We start from the raw sequence: 19,072 nt of genomic DNA, 5'->3' as shown, positions 1-19,072 counted from the left end.
TAAAGTATATATACTGAAAATTGTGGATGTTTAATTTTGAAGCATTTCTTAAATAGGAAATGGGTTATTCAGTATTTGAGCTGCAAAATCTGTGTGATTCATTGACGGATCTGTCACTGAACTTGAAATGTGATGCTTCAAAAGTACAGCCTCTAATAACTTTAAAATATTTTCCTAGCTTTATGAAGGATGGAGCGGGTATGTAAGTCTCAACAGGTGTTCTTAGTACAGTGGTTCAGTTTAAGATTAATAGTCTGCCGAACAAAGCCTAAAGAAATTATTTCTGGAGAATTTGTAATTGTTTTATGAAAGAGAGCTCACTGGCTCTTAAAGTCAGCCAGGGGACACTAAGCTTTGCCTGGTGCTGGATCTAATTTTAACACCGCTGTTAAGTTAGAACTGAGTCAAATGAGCTGAATCCTAAACGAGATTCGGAATCTTCATCCAGCTGCTCTGAGGACGGACACACGTCTCTCCGCTGATTGGTCTTCATCCCGGAAACGGAACAAAAAGGGGGCGTATCTATAGTGCTCTGTGGAGAAGTCACAGCAGAGCAGAGTCACAGAAGTAATATCCAGCTAAATACACGTATATATATATATATCTTAAGCTTCCGCTCAGGAGTCATGGACGAAGTGACAGGCGCTCAGCTCATTGCCGAGTCTCTGAAAACTCAGGTGAGATCGGGCGTTCAGATGTAGCTTTTTGCCCCTGCAGAACTGTGTCAGAGTTCATGTTCTGGGCTGCAAGAGTTGCCAAACTTCATAGCTTCAGGCATTTGATGACCTGATCTCATTTAGATGCTGCTTCTCCCTGCAGAAAGTGGAGTACATGTTTGGGATAGTCGGTGTTCCTATCATTGAAGTGGCCATGGCTGCTCAGGCTGCTGGGATCAAATATGTGGGAATGCGTAACGAGCAGGCGGTAAATGACCCGAACGCCCTCTACGCTTTAAAAGAGTGACTAAATCCTTACAGTATAATGATTAGATCTCACAGATTGTTCTGTCACCCCATAGGCGTGCTATGCTGCATCTGCGGTTGGATACATAACAGGGAGGTGAGACCTCTGTTTGCTGAGCAGAACAATGTGTTTGGGTTGTTGTTGTGTCGCTTTCTTGCTGACATGTTGCTACGTTCCTGTTGACCTCTGAATGCAGACCAGGAGCCTGCCTGGTGGTGTCTGGACCTGGACTCATTCATGCTCTGGGTGGGATGGCTAACGCCAACATGAACTGCTGGTATTACACAATGTTGAAACTTTCCTCTTTCACTGTCACCTCTGTTGCTTTCATTCACACCCCAAAACTATTACATTTACAATTATTATTATTTTTATTTGAAAATGGAAGGACAACAAAGAGTAAGTAGATAATTCTGAAGATATATAGTTTTCATTTTTGTTTCAAAAACATACATGATTAGTCACCTAATTATTAAATGAAGTCCATTCAAAGGTTTGTTGGAGAACATTATTGAGCAAAGAAACTCATGAAGCTTAATAAGGGAACTGAAATTAATTGAGACTGAGGTGGATTAATTAAACTGGAAATGGCTTTAAAGCTGCTCCTTAGAGAGATTATACCATTTCATTAAGAAAAATGGTCAAAGTCTGTAGAGACACCGTAACAGATCTGGAGCACTAGATGGTTCTATATTTTGACTGAGAGGCTGAATGTAATCCCAGCTAAAAATCACGTTGACGTTTGAGATTGTAAAATGTGAAAAGGTTGACGTAGCGGGGCTGTAGAGGAAGTGTTTTCTCTACTCAGGCCAGTGCTCGTGATCGGCGGCTCCTCGGATCGAAACCAGGAAGCAGCAGGAGCCTTTCAGGAGTTTCCCCAGGTGATTCTACCTTCTTGTGGGGTTTTCTTTTACTCCGAGTCTCTGCTCTGACTCCGGTTTCATTCATTTTTAGGTGGAGGCGTGCCGCCTCTACAGCAAGTTTACTGCCAGGCCCAGCAGTCTGGAAGCTATCCCATCAGTCATAGAGAAGGTGACTATGTTATTATTTGTTTTCATGCAAATAGGATTCCTTAAGAATGAAGTAGATCGTATTTGTTCACTCACAGGCAGTCCGCACCAGCATATACGGGCGCCCGGGTGCTGTTTACGTTGACATCGCAGGGGACATGGTCAATGCTAAAGTAGAGCGGGACAAAGTCAGGTTTGTTTGATTTCAATGCATCCTTTTTTTTTTTTATCTAAACGGCCGCTCAAAGTGTAAAAGAATAGGATAAACTGATCTCTTCTGCAGGGAAGTGTCCTGCTGTCCACCTCCACCAGTGAGTTTGGCCCCCAGCGCTGCAGCTGAAGAGGCCCTCTCCGTCCTAAAAGCAGCAAAGACACCTTTGGTCATCATTGGAAAGGGTAATGCAAAGAAAATATGTTATTTTTTTTTTTCAAACTTATAGGGGCGTACCTTTTTATTTCTTTTGTCTGTGACGCAAATCAGCTGCGACAGAATGAGGCTGTGAAGGTGTGTGTTCTGAGCAGGAGCAGCTTACAGCAGGGCGGAGGCTGTGCTGACGGAGTTTGTGGAGGAGAGTGGGCTCCCGTTCCTGCCCACACCTATGGGCAAAGGAGTCCTGCCCGACGATCACCCCAGCTGTGTGGCCGCTGCCCGCTCCAGGTCGGCCACCCGCTGTAACCTAATCAAGCTCCAGAACTGAACATTTACATGTTTTTTTTGTTTGTTTTTGTTTTAATTTTTTCTAAAAAAATTTTGCCTAAATTCTGCAATGAAAGATATTTATTTTTGCACATCTTTACAGAGCATCTCCCACAAACATTAATCAAAACTTATTGCTTTTATTCTTTTTTTTTTTTTTCTGTCGCAAAGAGCTCTTCTTCAGGCCGACGTCGTTCTCCTGCTTGGAGCGAGGCTAAACTGGATGCTGCATTTTGGTCTGCCACCCAGATTTAATCCTCATGTTAAGATCATTCAGGTGTGTAAATGTTGTAGCCAGTATTTCACTAAACACCAGCACAGATGTTAAAAACCTGTTTGCGCGATAATCTGCTGCTGCGGGCGTCACTGCACTGTGAGCAAAACGAAACCAAGCGCTTCTTCCAGGTTGACCTCTGCGCCGAGGAGATGGGAAACAACGTGAAGGCACGTGTTGCTCTCCTGGGGGACGTTGGTGCTGTTGTGTCTCAGGTCGGATATGAGATTCGGTATTTTAGCTTTCCTCTAGATGTGGACGGATTAAATAATTGTATCTTTTTTTTTTCCCTTCAGATTCTGACGTGTGTCCGCAGAGATGGCTGGAAATATCCCTCTAAGACCGAGTGGTGGAGCGAGCTCAGAAAGAAGGTTGCTGCTAATGCAAAAATATCAAAGGTGGGTCCGACTGCTCTAATTTCGGACAAATCTCTTGCCTCTTCAAACTCTTTGCAGATATTCCTAATTGAAGCTCTTGCTTTCGTAACAGGCTCTGGCTCTTAAGGGAACTTTGCCCATGAACTACTACACTGTGTTTCATCACATTTCTCAGCTGCTTCCACGCGATTGCATCATTGTTAGCGAGGGTGCAAACACTATGGACATCGGACGCACCATGCTGAATAACTACCTACCCCGACACAGGTGAGGCGTTTTATCAGCGTCAAGCTTCAAGTGGCACAGAGTGGACTGATGGAAATGAGTGCACATCTAATAGCTGCTCTGAAATATATATTTTTATTTATCTATGATTTACTTTTTTTTTCTTCTTTTTATTTTTTATATTAAATTCTCAAACAGTATTTCCTTCTACCAGAAATGGCCGTACCTGACATTTCTTTCCAACTTAATACAATTATGTCTTAAATTGGTTAAATTGTCAAACATCAATCCCAGGATTAGCCCTAACCCCATATCTTTTAAAATGAAACTATGCCTGACATGTGATCAAAGGACGCTTGCAGTAAAATGTCACATTTCTTAGCACCGCTAAGATTTTTTTTTAAATGTGATTTTCAAAAAAAAAAAAAAAAAAAATCGATATTTTATTTGTAGCGGCATAATCTCAAACTGCTGCAACTTGGGGTGGGGGGGGGCAACCTTTAACTAGAATATATCTTTTATTGGGTAAAAATATGACAATAAATATTTTTTTAGCAAAATAAGAGGTGGCAGACTTACTGGCTGCCCTAAAATAGGGTGAATGAAATTACCCAAATTAGTTGATGGATTTTTCCACGTTTCTTTGTGAAATTACATCACTGTAATAAACAGATTCCTTATTCCAAAGGATTTCACATATTTCCATTAGGGTGCCAATAAAATTGGATGAATAAAGTCATCTCAGGAGCCTGTGTGGGGTATCTGTGTTGATGTGAAGGTTGGATGCGGGCACCTTTGGAACGATGGGAGTCGGCCTCGGCTTCGCCATAGCAGCAGCTGCCGTGGAGACGACCAGGATCAAACCCCAAAGAGTCGTCTGTGTGGAGGGAGACAGCGCCTTCGGCTTCTCCGGCATGGAGGTCGAAACCATGTGCAGGTCTGTTACACAGTTTTCATAATGCAGTCATGTTACTTTTTCCAACACCAGTGGACATAAATTTTATTTTTTTTCCCCTTTTTACTAGGTATAATCTGCCTGTGATCATTATTGTGGTCAATAATAACGGCATTTACAGTGGGGTAGACGCCGACACGTGGAAAGAAATGGCAAAAATGGGTGACCTGACCTCTGTGTGAGTCTTCCATTAACGAGAAAGTGGCTATAGAGCAACCTGTACAATCTAATTTGTATTTCTATGTGTAATCACCTTCCTATATGTGTGTGCTCTCCTTCAGGGCGCCTCCTGTCTCCCTTCTGCCCGAGGCCCGCTACGATGAGGTAATGACAGCGTTTGGAGGTCGGGGGTTTCTGGTGAGGACCGCGGAGGAGCTGCGCGACGCCTTGCAGCTCTGCCTGACCGACTGGGAGAGACCGAGTCTGCTCAACGTGCTCATTGACCCGTCGTCTGACAGAAAGCAGCAGGTACATGAACGCCTCCGTAATTACACTGATCGGTCACGGTTCTGATCTGAATTGACTCAGTTTTTATATAGTGCCTGTATTCGTCCCACAAACTTCAATGTATTCCATTGAGATTTTATCTGATTGACCAACATGAATTGATGGATGATGAAGAAGTGCAAGGAACGGTGTCTTTTTTTTTTTTTTTTGCTTGTTTCTTTTTACGAAAAAACATTTAAAAAAGGATGTGAGCTTTTAATTTCTTCCCTCTTTTCTCTGCCAACCCTAAATAAAATAAAATTAGTAAATGGTCATCCACATCATCAACTGACAAAGTCCAGTCAAGGAGAGCATGAATTATTGAAGCAGCCACTGTAACTAGGCACCAAACACTAGCTGCATTTTTTTACATTCACAGTCATTCTTTTATTTATTTATGTCCAATATATATTTATTCTTTTATTTATATATTTATTATTTTATTTATTATTATGTCAGTTTTGGTCCTCCATAAAACAGGAGGTGTAGGGTGAATTCACGCCACCCTGTGGCCTGGGTATGGTAACTGCAACAGACAGGAATATAAACGAATGCAAAATCTTATGATCTGACTTAGAATTTTTTAAGACAAAAACTTGCTCAGTGTAAGAAAATGTACATTTCCTTACAACAGAATGTATTGTAAGAAATAAAATGATCAACAAATGTACTTCCCCTTTTACTACATCTCCCGAGACTACACATATTCCTAAGCAATATATATTTTTTAGATTTTGTAGGAAGTCACGGGGAGCACAAGAACCTTTTTGACCCTCACAGCAGCATAGCTGGCTGTCCTTAAAGGATAAAAGAGCGCTGCAGTTCAGGATTTGCATGGAACATCAAACGGCTCGACCCTCGTCTCATCCTCCCACCGCTTTGTAGACCAACGTCCCACCCTGAAGCATTAATCCGTGCACCCCAGGTGCATAGCCAAACTGCTGTATCCCCCTCACAATCCCTTCGTCTAACTCCAAGCTGGCCTTTCTATTTCAGGGATCCTGTAATTAGAAAGCACAGCCCCTCTTTGTTTATGTTGAATGTATCCACGCAACCCTCAGCAGGCAAATCTGAAGGTTGCGTGAAGGTCCGTGTCTGGTGCTGAGCTCCGCGCCTGAAGAAAACCTGTTTCTTTTTACTTGAAGTGGGTTGGTTAAATTGATGTTTAGCATCTATTTATGGTTATAGAAGACAAAGTCGAGCCTGAGAATAATGAAAATAAACCCCATTGGTTTGATGGATGCTATATTAACATGATAACCTAATGGAGTTTGATGGTGTCTGTGTTTACAGGAGTTTCCTTGGCTCACGCGCTCCAACCTTTAAGACTCGAACCTTCGTCCAGAACGTCAGCTGATGAGCAGTGGAAGCTTTAAGACATGAAACTGTTTTAATTTTATTGATTGTTCCTATGAAATAATTAATGTTTTGTGATTCTTGCTACGTTTTAGGAGCTAACAACGTTTTACAGTTCACACAGTGAAACTTTTTTCACAATAGTTAGTATTTTCTTCTGAAAGTCATAATATGATAATATTGAGATAATGAATATTGATGCTGTTGAATAAAATAAAATAATGCTTAAAATTATGTGACATGACTGGGCAAACAAACCAATAAAACCAAATGAGGAACTTAAAAGTGCAATTGATTTTTCAAAAAATTTTCTCATCTTTGAGTTTAACCTTCATATGAATGAAAAAAATAGATGATCCAGATAATAAAAGTGCAACTATGAAACAACTTTCAACTACACATTTATTACATACACTTTCTATATTGTTGACTGATGGGCAAGATTGTTTGAAGGTAAAAAATATTCATATTAAAGTTATTTATAAATTTAACAAATAAATTAATTTCAATACTGTGAAAAAGTATTTTTCTTCTTACAGACTTCTGTTGCTTCTGTAACACCAAACTGTTTCAGATCAGAGATCAAACTATGTATCAAAAATTTCATGAGTAAATACAACATGCAGTTTTGAAATGGTGCTCTGACTGAGGAACAGACCTAGCCAAACCAGCATAGCTCTACGAGAAAAACACAATTCCCCCACCATTTTTTAAAATCTCTTTTCCTATTGTTTAACTCCACTCTTCCGAGAGGTAAAATGAACCAGAACGATACCCAGTGACGTACAGACCTCACTTGCTTCGGTAAAGTTCAGTGCCAAATGGCATCAGAGTTTCAAAAGATTGCAAAGATCTTTCTCATATTCGTCAAACATCTTGATACCTCCTAAAGACTTTTGGCAAAATGTCACGTAGACTAAGAAAACAGAGGTGTTTCATTTCTGACACTACAGTGCAAAAGTAAAATGCATTCTATCTTGCAAAAAAAAAAAAATAGCAGCAGTTTCTAATTGAGGTCACTCTTTCAGGATGGCAAATGGTGGATTTGTCTTTATTAAGACTCCCTACCGAGGAGTGGAAACAACAATAAGACCTCTCTACAGTAGTAGGGATCTAATATTGGCACTGAGGGCAGCTGCTGTGCTGTCTCCTGTAATTTTAGAGCACACTGATGCGGAGGAAAGATTTAATGGGTATTGGTCAGCGTACTCTCTTGTGAAGGCGTAAGGGAAACCAACAGAACGAGCGAGCAGAGAGGGAGGGCAGAGAGGGAGAGGACGGTGAGGAGAGGAGCCGAGAGGGGAAGGCAGAGTTTCAAGGCTGCTGTGGCTCAGACGTAAAGTCGGGCAACTATCTGTGGCAGCATGACTCTCCTCGCTGTTGGACTGTGTCTGCCACTGTGGTTTTCTTTGTGCCTGGCTCAGTCCTCGTTTCTGGACAGCTTCCTGTCATTCCCAGCAGGTAGGCACATTCAAAACCATGAGCTTGCACATGCGTGGGCTGTTGTGTGAGTGAGTTACTGCACTAAGTGCATGCGTTACTCATGGTGCTGAGGGCTTCTGGAAATACGGATTGTGAGTTTCGCTGCGATCTCATCATAATGTCGGGTTGTTTTGATTTTCCTTGTTTCCCTTGAGGTAGACTGTAAATGCCTCTATAAATAGTGAGAGGAGCTTCAGTCCGTCTGCGAGAGGCACTTCATATCTCTGTCTGGGTGTCATGATTTGATATTTTGCACCTGTTTTCGTGTTGCTTATGCTGCTTGTGCATCTTGTACCCTCTTGTAAGGCGTCTACCAAAATATGCCGGATCACTCCACACTGTTGCTTCTTTGCAGATGCATGGGCACAAGTTTGAAGTTAAAGATTTCTTTGCTCGTGTTTACGATGAGGTCAGAAATGAGTTGTAACAGTGTGGCGAGTCATTTTTTTTTGTGAATATTCAATATCATTGAAATCAGCCATCATTTTTGCCAGCCAGTTTGTGACTATTCTGCAGGAGTTATATTGCATTACAGTAAAACATTTGCCCTCACTAGTTCAATATTTAGCTGAGATAGTTAAAAAAACACACTCACACACACACACACACTGGTAGTGCTGCTAGTACAACTAGCAGGGCAGAAGTTCCACAAGTGAGACGTGGTGCTAGACTAGTTGTGCTAACTAGAAGGTTTTTTGACCTCCTACTCAGCAGGAGAGTACCTAGACTAACCTAAGTGGATAACATTTCAAATACTTTTTAACATAAAGCAATGTTACAAGTCAAGCAGTAAACATTTAATAGCCACTTTGAATTTACTATGCAGATGAATTGCAGTATTGCACTAGCCATATATTGGAACATTAACTTCATATTGGTAAACTAGTTGACATTTTTAAATGCTGTAATTCACTAGTCTGGCAAAAAAAAAAAAAAAAGCTTCACCCAATTAACTAACACACACTTAGGCTTAATTACAGCATTTTATCAAGTCATTGAACTTGATACAGCATTTTAAAAGAGCAGACCGTTTACAATATTTTTACTATTTACAAACGATTTCAAATGGAGTAGCTTACTAGTCTGGCTGAAACACCTCACATGAATAATGCTAATGTGAAGGTAGTTCTAGACATACTACTCAAGTGGTGAACACTTTCTAGTGAACATGTACACTATTTGACATTTTTAGTGTAACATTGACAATTGGACTTCCCTTAATAAGTCACATGGCATCCTTCCATTGGTCAACCAGCTAATACATGTTTCCACCAACTAGCTGACTAACTGAAGCTAATTTTCCGTGTCAGTGAACAACTGCAATAAAGTGCACAAATTCATTAGTTGACATTTTTTTGTGATCTGGACATCAATGGTCTAGTCAACAAGTGCTCCATTTAGGCTCTTTTTTTTTTTACTAGCTTAATTCTTTAGCCACTCTAGTTGTCTGACGTGCGTATTTAACGATCACACGTTTAACACTTGACACTAGAGCCATCCATCGATTCGGTCTTGTTGCTAACTGATGCGTCAAAAGCCAAGCTGAGACTTAAGTGCTAACTAAGACTAACATTTTTTTAACTAGTGTAAAGTTAAATTAGAAGGTAAAAACAATGTTTGATTTCAACTGAATATTTGCATAAACAGCTCGCTATTTCGACAGGTAAATAAACTTGACAGATCAAGCGAACTTTTTAACCTCTGGCTTAATTTGTGACCGCATGTACGCTGTGCACAGCTCTCAGGTCCCAGGAGCAGCAGAAGAGATTTAACCCATGCTGTTTACTGAGTCCTCCGCCGCCCCCGCTCTTTCCTCCACCCCCTTCACTTTGGCGCCGCCACACACTTGTGAGTCATGTGACTTTCTATTGTGGAGTATGAAGCTGTTGATATGTCCTTAGGTTACAGTCATACGGGTTGCTAGACATTGTTTGGCACTAGAGTTCTCCTGGTGTTTTTGGCTATGTTGTGACAATTAAATGTAGATCTGACTCAATCGAAATCAAACCTTGCGTTTTTTTTTGTTTTTTTTTTGTTTTTTGTTTTTTTTTACAGGAAGAAGACGGTTCACGTCGTGGCAACGAGTCTGGCCATAAGAGTAAAGGTTCTGCCTGTGCCCAGGGCCCTCCTGGCCCCGCTGGACCGCCTGGGCCTCAGGTAAAGCACCAAACTCTTAGGATTCGAGATCTTGTCGCTGACATTTCAACACGTCATTCCTGCTTCACGCCCAAAACAATCACGTGGCTTGACTACAAATCACTTCATAGAAAGGAACAAAATGTGACGAATCGGCACTCTGGCAAAAAAAAAAAAATAAATATTTGCCCCAATCTCCCCTTCCAACTTGATAGTTCCTGCGGAGAAGATGGGGATTTCTCTGGCCCTTGCAGCACAACAGTCCATTAACGCGCCACATTTAGCTGCGACACAAATAGCCTTTTTCCACTGCCGGCCAGTGTGCCACACACCATTCTCAGAAACTGTCCGAGGAGCTGGAAAGGCGGGCTGTGTCGCGTAAATTCCAGGGATCTCCGACGCACGCCGTGCACGCGTTTGTGTTTTCAAGTCATGACAAATACATAAAAAAAAACAACAACAACATTTTGATTCCGCTTGTGCTTGTGAGCCAGATCTATGCGCTGCCGAGAAATTAAGTTTCTGTGAGTAATAGGCGGCTTACCTCAAGCGGTTGTTGAGGCTTCTGCTTACGCCACCAGATGGACTGACTGCAGTTCAGTCTATCAAAAAGACCCATGAGGCACTTCTCGAATCAATAGAGACCAGTCAGCCTTCAGCTAATTAAAACTGCAGCTCTGCTCTCCAAGAAGCATGTTGCCGACAGTAAAACTAATTTAGATGGCTATCTACGTGATTCATAACCAATTATTTTTGTGTTTTCTTATGATAACAAGGGTCCCCCTGGATTTCCTGGAATGAGAGGGCCTAAAGGAGAAAAAGTAAGCAGTTTATTTGATTTCCTCGTCTTGTAATTATTCCTGAAAAGGCAGATTGAATTGACCTGTTGCACATAACTGAAAAATGCTTTTGGGAAGTTCATTAAGCGCCTGCTGTCCTTGTCCCCTCCTCCGCATCCTGTCGTCAGGGAGAAATCGGAAGACCCGGGCAAAAGGTGAGAGCCCCCGTCAATCATGCCGTCCCTGCTTGCCGCCGTAAGTGAGTTTTCTCAAAAGCGACACAAAGCATCCCCTCCGCATCCCCTGCGAGCGAGCGCACATCAAGAGAGGCACTGTGTGCGAGTGCACAACCTTGACAGGAGACAGAGCAGAGCAGGCTGTCAGGATGCAAGGGATGCAGGGGCTGCTGAGGCTAAACGCCTCAGTCATGCACGCTGACATGATTCAGCGTGCGGCATCAGGACAGTCGCGCTCGAGAAGAAGGACATCTCCCGATCTCCAGATGAAGATCAGGAGACTCTTGTTTGTTTGATTGTTTGTTTGTTTGTTTATTGGGCAAAAGCAAGATGAGAAGCGAGCTCCAAAACGTTCCTGTCAGTGTTGCGGCGCAGTAAGTGCAGCCCCTCACCGAGCAGGTTTGCAGCACTGCGGTGCAATTTAGCTTAGTGCTTCAGCCAGATCATTAATCATTTTATTCCCAACAAGCAAAGACTCCCAGTTCTATATACAGCCATCATTTAATTAAAGAGAGCAAAGTGACAGTGCTCGTTAAAGCCATTCTGCCTCTACATGTGCAGCAGGAATGGACAGATATTGCACCGTGCTGCCTGTCATCTAATGTAACATTCAGACTTCTCTCCCTCTCTCCCTCTCTTGGTTTTGTTCTAAACCTGTAAAACAAAGTGACAGTAAAAGCCCTGATTTCATAAACTTACGAAGCTGATGTGTCACACCAGGGTCGGACTGGGCCTCCTGGGCTTCCTGGGCAACAGGGACCAGCAGGATGGCCGGGACCACCTGGGGACAAAGTGAGTAAGTCAGACCTCATAATGTCAGAGACCTTGCGAAACGCCGTATAACCGACACAGCGCCTTGCAGAAAGTACTCATGCCTCTCGAGCTTTGTCGGAGTCGAGAGACACCGCAGAGCATTCGGGAGACCCGGTGGAGGGGAGGAGTTCAGAAAAGAAGGAGCTAAAAGTCCCACAGTAGCTCTTGAGCAGCAAAAATCCACAGCTTAGGTGAACAAATTTGTTGACAGGACAAATATTAGTCCTGCACTTCACAACACCAATCGTAATGGGAAAAATGGCAAAGATTTGGGGGCTCTGTTCAGATGAAACCAAAACCAAACGTTTGGCTCTACATGCAGAGTTGCTATAAGAGGAAGAAAACTAACACTGGACATCACCTGAACTCAACATCCACACTGTGAAATACGGCAGTGGCAGAATCATGCTTTGGGGAAGCTTTTTTTTTCTCTCTTGAAACTGGGGTATGAATACTTTTGAAAGGTTGTAAATAGCAGGGAGTGAAAGTAGGGGGGAAACATTTTCAGCTGGGGTTTAATTGGACGTGTTTTTATGAACTTAACCTACTCCACATGTTTAAATATATATATATTTTTTTATATTATCAGGGTGAGAAAGGTGACCCGGGTTTGATGGGTTTGCCCGGATCTAGAGGACCAATGGGGCCAAGGGTACGATCCACACATAAAGCATTGGTGTCAACTTTACCCTTTTTTTTCGTTTGACTGTTGTCTCATTATTTTAAATCTCTTTAATCCTAGGGTTTACCTGGGTACAAAGGGGAAAAGGTAAGTTATCATTTTACTCATTTTCGCTTTGAAGGAGATAATCAACCATCTGGAGTACATACACCGTTTCTTCTCGGTCAGGGATCCCGAGGTGATCGTGGTGAGCTTGGACTTAGAGGAGACAAGGTGAGCGTGACGCGTCAGCAGAGGTTTGAACACATGCGCTACGTGAAACGTGAAGCATCTGCCGTTTTCTGTTCACAGGGCGCCATGGGTTTCCCAGGAATGCTTGGACAAAAGGCAAGTAAGGCTCAAACGAGCAGACGTTTGTTCTTTGTTTTCTTAGAAGTGCAACATTTGACTAGGTAAAATATTCGTTAGAATTATTCTTGTTTTTATATATATATATATATATATATATATATATATATATATATATATATATATTCCATTGATCTCACTTGTTGCGCAGGGTGAAATGGGTCCAAAAGGAGAGCCTGGAATCTCAGGAAACAGAGGACCGACCGGCCGACCTGGAAAGAGAGGAAAACAGGCGAGAAGATTGTGTAAAATCGTTCAGTGCATTTAGAAAAACATGTTGGAACTTATTTTTACCACTCAGCCTTTTATTGAGTTGCTAATCCCTGCACATCTTCACTTTGGGGGGAATTACTTGTAAACCATTAGAACAGGTTAAGAATTGCATAAACTTGTTTTTTTTTTTCACCTTTATTTTTCTTAGGATACTTTTTGACTTCAATAGATTGCTGTATATTTCTAAAGCAAACCTTGATTTTGACGTTGACATATTAAAGTTGGCTTTATTTCAGGAACACGTTGTTCATTTTAACTCTGCGCCCTTTATTTCATCTCAGGGACAGAAAGGAGATCTTGGAAAAACTGGACCTATCGGACCTGCAGGTCCTCAGGGATCTCCTGGTCACCCTGGACCTCCTGGTTTACCTGCTGCAGGTCTCTTGACTTAAAACAGACACATTTCTTCGTGACTGTGCAGAACTTAGATGTCAAAAGTTTTTTGGGGTTTTTTTGGTGCTTTTTTTTGGGCTTAAAGTTTGTCAAAGGCTGAAAAAACTCAGCAACAGAAAAGCACGCTTTAGAGCAATGCGCCATGCATCACCAGCAGTCTTATATAGCAGTAAAGACATGTGAGCTCCCGAGTTGAAACTGGAGGCTGTGATGATGACATCATGTGGCTAAAGTAAGTTTACACATGGCAGGCCTCCCTACAGTTTAGAAAATATTATGTCACCACATAATCAAAGTGACATTTAACTTGTGCACTAATTGAGACTGCTTCTTGATAGATGAATCATTGATACTGTATACAGTGACTTCTGGTATTTAAATCACCTTCTGCCGCCTGCACTCATAGTTATTGATTCACTTGTAGCTTATTCAGACAACCGAACGCTGGGCTTCGACGTTTCTTCTTCACCCTCAGATGTCATTTTGATTCGTCCTTTCCGCGTTTTCAGCAATACGTTGACAAGTCATGTCTTTTTCTCGTTGCAGGTCTCTACATGGTTGGAGCAAAAGGGGCTCGAGGTCCACCGGGTCCTCCTGGGAACTGTGGCTGCAGCTCCCTCAGTACTTCACCGTTTGATGACTACGCCAACACAGGAAGCTATCCCAAAGTGCCTGTGGTACGGAAAACGTTGTGTTGCTGTCAAAAAGATGCACCGGGAGTTATACATAAAAATGTTAGAAAGTCAAATGTTTTGAGAATCTAAATTTGTTAATTATGTAAAAGTGTTTCGGTTTTTCCACTACAAAGCCATAAAATTTATTATTATTTTTTTTAATTGGGATTTTATGTGACCAACACAAAGGATCGCCGTTCCAGTAGAAGCTGGACCTCTGCTCCCGTCTCAAGTCTGCTGCGACTGGTTTTCTTCCAGTATTATATCCCACATTTAGCCATGAGTTACTTCTCTGTCCCCGCTGAAGAAAAGTAGCCCCCATAATGTGATGTAATCGAACATAATCAATTTTAACAAACCAAAACATTTGATCAGGCCTGTTTGCGTTTCGTTTCAGATATTTGTGGTGAGTAATGAGGAAGAACTGGAGCGCCTTCACACCGACAACGCCCTCGCATTCCGAAAAGACCAGAAAACGCTCTATTTCAAAGACGTCGACGGCTGGCTGCCAATACAGGTATGATTGCATTCAGACTTTTGTCCAATCGTTTCTTTTTCATTTATTTATTTACTTTTTTTGTTGTTGTTGTTAGGTTTTCCCTTTTTTGTTTAAGTCACTAAAATTCTGCAAAAGACCTTTCCATTCCAGATGACGCCCTTCCAGTCCATGGAAAACGCACCTGACGACGAAGGTTACTGTGGTGACGGGATAGTGCAGATCCCCAACGGGGAGGAGTGTGACGACCGGAACAGAGTTGTCACAGACGGCTGTGTCAGTAAGTACACGCAAAATGTTCTTCAACAGCCTCCTTAGTTCTACTTTGCTGCGCACGTAGAACCTGACCTCCACACTCCTGCTGTCTCATCTTACTGTAGAGTGTAAACATGCTTACTGTGGAGACGGATACCGCTATGAAGGGGCTGAAGAGTGTGATGGAAAAGACTTTGGATACCAAACGTGTAACTCATATCTTCCAGGGTGAGTGCAAAATATACCTGTGCTTCGATAGCACTGTGTGCAAAAGTCTAGAGTCACTTATCACTTTTTAAAAATATTTTTGTAGAAGAGCGAGAGATTTGTTTACCTTTTTTTTTGCTAAGCTGCTTTTTTAAAGTATTTCTTTGGATTTTGCTGCTTTTTACTTGTTTTCTGTCGATGCAGTGTTGATCTTCATATGATGTTTGTGAAGCCACTTAACTCATGCCACTATGAGTCATTCAGACATAAAAAGCTCCTGATTCAAAAAAAAGCATTGAGTCTACGTATAGAGTGCCTCGAAAAGCATTAATTTCTCTTGATGTTTTTCCACACTTACACACTACAGCCACGAACTTCAATCTATTTCATGCCGGGGTGTTTTTTTTTTTTATTACCGCAAGGCAAACTAGTTCATAATTATGAAGTGGAAGGAAAATTATTTTTAAAGGTTTTTAGATAAAAAGCTGAAAAGTGCAGGAAGTGTTTCTCTTCAGCCCTCAAAGCTTGGCAGAGCCGCCTTCCAGTGCAGTTACAGCTGCAGGTCTTTTTGAGTTCTCTACTAGCTTTGCAAATCTAGAGACTTACATTTTTGTTGCCCATTTGTCTTTTTAAAACAGTTCACGCTCAGTCAGATTGGATGGAGAACATCTCTGAGCATTACTTTTAAAAGTCTAGCTGTAGCTTATCGATTAAATATAAGTCTGGATCCCAAGTTTCAACTCTTTTGAAGCCTCTAAAAGGTTTTCCGTGCTTCTCGTCACTGAAATGTTAGACGCATTTTCAGGCGCCTGGTTAGACAGTTTGTTCCAGTTTTTTTTTTTAACTGAATCGATTTACACAAAAAGTCATTTTTAGTAGTAGTGATCGAGTGCTTCACTCAGCTTTTCTGTCAGGATTGTTTTTCTGACACTGTGTGAAAGATATGGCTTTCACACACTGTTCTTCTGCACTATTATGTTATTTAGGCACCACATTTCTATGTCTGCCCTCCACTTTACTAATTTACAAACACACATATTCCACATTAGGCTGATCATCATGATCAGATACAGCTTAAGAAGAAAAAGTACAAAAGCAGCCAAAATACAAAGAAAACTTAACATAGAAATATTGGTCACGGGCATTTTAAGTGGTCAGAAAATTTGGCATATTCAATAAAAATGCAAAGAAATTAGGCAGGACTAAAAATATATACATTGTGAACAGCACTGGATGTGTTATCGCACTACTGTATGAGAAATAATAATAATCATCCTGAAGTAAATGTTTTTCTTCTACAATTATAGGTCTTATGGTTTCCTCAAGTGCACACCGTACTGTGTTATTGACTCCACAAACTGCAAATTCTTCACTTGAGGAGGGAATCTGGATTGTGCAGCTGGATCCTTCGTGTAATGCTGCTCGACGCGCGACGGGACTGTTTTCATGCAAACGACGGGGAAAATAATAATAATTAATAAACATAACACGAAAAATGCCCTGAAAAAGCAAAAGACTGCAGGAAGAAGTGACAAATGTTCTACTGAAAAGAACAAAAAAAAAAAAAAAGCTGACAAAATATGTACAAATGCACACATAACTCATCTGTTTTTCTGCGGAGACGCCCTCCCGGTGGCGAAGGAGTCAGGAGCGTGCGGGGACAGCTGCACTCCGTCTTAACGAGCAGGACTTCGACAGGCCGCACCGGACTGGAGCCAAACCTTCTGAATGCGACGGCCGCGCAGGCCTACTTAAGAGACACTGCGTTGTGTTCCAGAGAAGCGGCAGCTGGAGCAGAAGCGCATTTATCCTGACCTGGTTACCGCAACAAAAGAAACAGGAGAGAGGGGAGCGGGGGCATCCGGAGACATTCTACTCCAGGGTGGATGACGGCAAACAGCTCTTGCATGAAGCTGGGCTAAAACCGCGCTTAACTCATCACAACATTAGCATCCAAATTTGCCTCTGACACTCCAAGGCAACCAGACCCACTCTGCTGTTTACTTAGGTTGCCAGGACAGGACACTTAAAGTACTTTTTCTTTTTTTTTTTTCTTTTCTTATTTGTTGTACCCTCTCAGTACCAAGGCATTTTTGCTCTTCAAAGGAAATTGTTTCTGCAAACAGAGATGATTCATAAGGTCTAAAAACCTTCAGTGGCTGACTCAGCGTCGGCGTACATCGAAACATGACAGTTACACTCAAGTCTGTAGAAGATTTCAGAAATCCAAACACGAACTCAGGAACTGGTGTAGCTCCACACATGCCTTCTTATTGTTTTTTTGTTGTTGTTGTTTGTTTGTTTCTTTTAAATGGCTCTGACTGTACTCTGACGCACACAGGTAACACAAGCGAAACCTTCGACACATACAATAATGCATAATCACGTTCCTCCCCTGTGCTTCAAAGCAAAAAAAACAAAAGATGTGAAGGCTTGAAACTGTTATTGCTCTTAATTTTCCTCATTGCACATAACCAGCTGGACTTATCTGTAGCTGCTACGGGGGGAGGAATTAAAAATTCCTGTCTGTTCTAAGGTCATTACTGTATCTACTCTTAATACCTCTTTATCCAGTTTTTGTCTTATGAAGCAACGGAGAAACTCATTAGTATCTTTAACCGCGTATACATGTAGTCTGCTGTGTGCTGAAAATAACCGTGCCGATATAAGCTGACATTTTCCATAAGCTACCGTATGAGTCCCAGTGCCAAGAAAGACTTTTTTCCCCGAGCTCAGACTGTTAATGCATCACGTCTGCATGCATGACGGTGGGAAATGCGCCAGTTTTGTCAAGCGTTGTTTTGCTAGTCACCATTCTTTGGCGTAACAGGTGTCTTAACGGAGCACCCTGTCCTAAGTGTAGCTTATTACCGTACGTATGATGAACCTTATAGTGGTGAACTGTGCCATGAACTAAAGATGAAACACTGTTAGAAAACTGCTGTGACTGTCGTGTCTGTGTGTGATTCTGTGTATGCACAACAATGCTGGAACATGCATGTAGTAACGTACTGTACCATCAGGCTTCATGAAGTTATTATTATTATTATTATTATTATTATTATTACTATTATGCACTGTGACCGGGACTTATGTTTCATTGTTCTGATATGATTTTTACAGTAGCTGTGGGAAATTTTGAGAAAAGAATCCAATAAAAAAAAATAATAATTTAAATGACCTCATGTGATTGTACTGAGGAATATGCTGCTGATGTCTCAGCACCAGATGTTAATGAGGTAAAAACAAAACCAGGGTTTTGACTATGGCTACCCTGGCTGTTGCATTAGAAAGGTGGGGATGGGAACTGTCATGACCTCTCAGATTTTTCTTTTGAGAATATAAATACTTTTTTTTTTTTAAACACCCCAAGGAAGGAATGAACAATGAAAGGATGGATGGTTACAAGACATCTTTTTTGTCTGTAATTTTCAAAATTAGAAGGTTATGTCTAAAAAAAATTAACATATGTTGTAGAGCAAGAAAAAATGGATATTTAACAGATGTGTGCAGCTTTTATACAGACTGGAATTGAACTGGAGCAGGTTATATAAATTGTCATACTTCTCATGTGAAACATGGGACAGGGAATAAAGTCTTTCAGAGCCGCGTCTGCACCCAGAGACCGGCTCAGGGCAATAAAAGTTGAAAACGGGCAGCTAGCCAGGATTGCAACCGAGATGCTCTGGGCTGCATCTAACTGTGTAAGTATATTAACATACTGCTTCCCTTTTCCAAATCACATCAAGACAATTTGTCCACGGAGATGCCTGAGTAAAAGCTTACCTTAGCATACTCATCCCATCATGTGCAATTCCTCTGACCAGGCCAATCGCATTTATTCCCGCAGATGTCTCAGTGCTGGAACAAAAATCACTAGCGCATCAAGAGGTGGTTCCACAGCGAGATAAAGACAAATGCATGCCAAACTTTTTATTCATTTGTACTTCCCTTC

General features: G+C 41.6%; 2 protein-coding genes across 2 annotated transcripts; both read left to right on the top strand.

Annotated features, from left to right (window-relative positions):
* Nucleotides 1–506: 506 nt before the first annotated feature.
* On the top strand, nt 507–6,628 carry hacl1 (2-hydroxyacyl-CoA lyase 1). The gene is made up of 17 exons (XM_014994424.2): nt 507–677; nt 820–924; nt 1,019–1,059; nt 1,160–1,240; nt 1,772–1,844; nt 1,918–1,995; nt 2,072–2,166; nt 2,257–2,369; nt 2,496–2,631; nt 2,842–2,947; nt 3,076–3,159; nt 3,241–3,342; nt 3,434–3,588; nt 4,325–4,483; nt 4,572–4,679; nt 4,783–4,969; nt 6,281–6,628. Exons 1-17 carry the CDS (start codon nt 627–629, stop codon nt 6,311–6,313), a joined length of 1,707 nt encoding a protein of 568 aa, XP_014849910.2. The 5' UTR covers nt 507–626; the 3' UTR covers nt 6,314–6,628.
* Nucleotides 6,629–6,896: 268 nt separating this feature from the next.
* colq (collagen-like tail subunit (single strand of homotrimer) of asymmetric acetylcholinesterase) lies at nt 6,897–18,294 on the top strand. Its single transcript, XM_088013797.1, has 16 exons — nt 6,897–7,804; nt 9,564–9,673; nt 9,881–9,982; nt 10,738–10,782; nt 10,929–10,955; nt 11,697–11,768; nt 12,379–12,441; nt 12,532–12,684; nt 12,763–12,798; nt 12,971–13,051; nt 13,374–13,470; nt 14,032–14,162; nt 14,557–14,676; nt 14,794–14,935; nt 15,036–15,138; nt 16,425–18,294. Exons 1-16 carry the CDS (start codon nt 7,708–7,710, stop codon nt 16,492–16,494), a joined length of 1,449 nt encoding a protein of 482 aa, XP_087869923.1. The 5' UTR covers nt 6,897–7,707; the 3' UTR covers nt 16,495–18,294.
* The last annotated feature ends 778 nt before the right edge of the window (nt 18,295–19,072 follow it).

The sequence above is a fragment of the Poecilia mexicana genome, unplaced genomic scaffold, assembly GCF_051168715.1.
Source record: "Poecilia mexicana isolate PSO_F unplaced genomic scaffold, ASM5116871v1 scaffold_16, whole genome shotgun sequence".
NCBI lineage: Eukaryota > Metazoa > Chordata > Actinopteri > Cyprinodontiformes > Poeciliidae > Poecilia > Poecilia mexicana.
This window is presented reverse-complemented; position numbering and strand designations above follow the sequence as displayed.